General features: G+C 39.3%; 1 protein-coding gene across 1 annotated transcript; it reads right to left on the bottom strand.

Moving 5' to 3' along the window:
- Positions 1–1321: 1321 nt before the first annotated feature.
- Positions 1322–1783, bottom strand: LOC138877200 (uncharacterized). The gene is made up of 2 exons (XM_070156793.1): positions 1640–1783; positions 1322–1546 (listed from the first exon to the last, which is right to left on the bottom strand). Exons 1-2 carry the CDS (start codon positions 1781–1783, stop codon positions 1322–1324), a joined length of 369 nt encoding a protein of 122 aa, XP_070012894.1.
- Between the last annotated feature and the right edge of the window lie 277 nt (positions 1784–2060).

The raw sequence follows: 2060 nt of genomic DNA, 5'->3' as shown, positions 1-2060 counted from the left end.
TGAACCTTTCCTACCCCAGTAACTCTGTTCTCCTCAATATTTGAGAGGCTTTGTTATAATGGTGTTAGCTTGCGTGTTTGAACTTTGAACTCTTGCCTCAAGCCAATCAAATATGCTGCAGCTCACAAATTTCAAAGACTAAAATGGAAAGAACTTGAGTGTTCCCAACGACCTTCTAATTAACTGATCATCTCAATAACTAATTCTTTACTAATTCAACTAACTAATCGACTAGGTATACAACCAAATATGGAAAGAAAGCTAAAAGAGCTAAAAGGATCATATCCAAGAGCTATCTTCAGGAGCTGCATTCAACCATTGGACTAAGACTTGAGTTGTAGCCCTGCCTTTCTTCTTCACTAATCTTCTACCAAGGATTTACTCGTGTCAAAATGAAATGACTTTAATCTGGGTGGATAGTTGGGAGTATCACAGAAGCAACATAAGATCCCATCTCCTTCTTGAGTTGGAAAATATGGAAGGTAGGGTGTATTTTAGTGCCTGCAGGTAAATCCAATGTGTAGGCCACTGACCCAACCCTAACAGTAATCTGGAAGGGCCCAAAATATTTAGCTGATAGCTTCTGGTAGGAGTGATCTTTAAGTGATAATTGTCTATAAGATTGCAGCTTGACATAAACCTAATTGCCAACTGAAAAAGTCTTGTGATTATCAGCTTGAACTTTCATCCTATTTTGAGCTTGTCCCAAGTGGAATTTAAAACTCCTGATAGTAGCTTCACTTGCTTGGAGGATTCTATCCACCATATCTAGTTGAGAATCGAAAGGCAAGTAAGGTAACAAGGGAGGTGATTTCTGGCCATAAACCACTTTATAGGGTATCATGTGAATGGAAGAGTGGTAAGATGTGGTGTACCACCATTCAACAAGTGGTAGGCCAGTAAGGCCAATCCTTAGGCTTATCAAATGTCATACACCTCAAATAATACTCGAAAGACCTATTAACAATCTCAGTTTGGCCATCTGTATGTGGATGATAGGCAGTAAAAGTGAGGAGTGAGACCTTCTGCAATTTGAAGAGTTCCTTCCAAGATTTACTAATGAAGATTGGATCTCTGTCAGAAACTATAGATTTAGGCATTTCATGCAGTTTAAAGATGCAATACATGAATAATTGAGCAACATCTAATGCAGTGTAGGGGTGTTTAAGGTCCAAGAAGTGAGCTGCTTTGCTCAATCTGTCCATAACTACATAGAGAGCTTCCTTGCCATTAGTTTTTGGTAACCCCTTAATGAATTCTATTGATATGTCCTGCCAGTCCTTGTCGGGGATTAGGAGGGGTTGCAGCAGTCTTGGATAAGCTACATTTCAACCTTACATCTTTGGCATGTGTCACGCCCCCCGACAAACGAATAAACATCATGTTTTATCCTTTTCCAATAGAATTCTTGCTTCAACCTATGCAATATAGCACTAATTCCTGAGTGGCCACCTATTGAACTCTCATGAAAATAAGCAATCAGCTTCTTCCTCAAAGAATTATCAGGCCCAACCATCAGTTTTCCTTTTCTGCTGAAGATGCAAGACTGATAGAGGTAGTAAAGTTTGGGACTCACAGATGACTCAATCTTTCAAATAAGCTTCAGTAGTTATGGATCAGTTGTTCAAGATTGTGTGACCTCCTCGAGTAAAGTAGATTGAACTCCTGAGATGCTGAACATATGTATCATATCCTCCTTCCTAGAAAGTGCATTAGCAGCTAGATTTTCCTTTCTTTTCTTATACAACATTGTGTAGTCATAACCTAGTAGTTTGACCACCATTTTTGTTGACTAGGTGTGGTGATCCTCTACTCAAGTAAGTACTTGAGGCTGTGGTGATCAATTTTTATGTTGAAATGCCTTCCCAACAAGTATAGTCTCTATCTCTGTACAGCAGTGACCAAAGCTAGCAGTTCCCTCTCATAAACAGATAGTGCCTTGGTTTTAGCTGATAGTCCCTTACTGAAAAAAGATATAGATCTGTTATCTTGGGTTAGGACAGCTCCAATCCCATCCCAGATGCATCAGTCTCTACAGTGAATTATTTTGAAAAGTCAGG

This window comes from Nicotiana sylvestris, chromosome 9 (assembly GCF_000393655.2).
Source record: "Nicotiana sylvestris chromosome 9, ASM39365v2, whole genome shotgun sequence".
Classification (NCBI taxonomy): Eukaryota; Viridiplantae; Streptophyta; class Magnoliopsida; order Solanales; family Solanaceae; genus Nicotiana; species Nicotiana sylvestris.
This window is presented reverse-complemented; position numbering and strand designations above follow the sequence as displayed.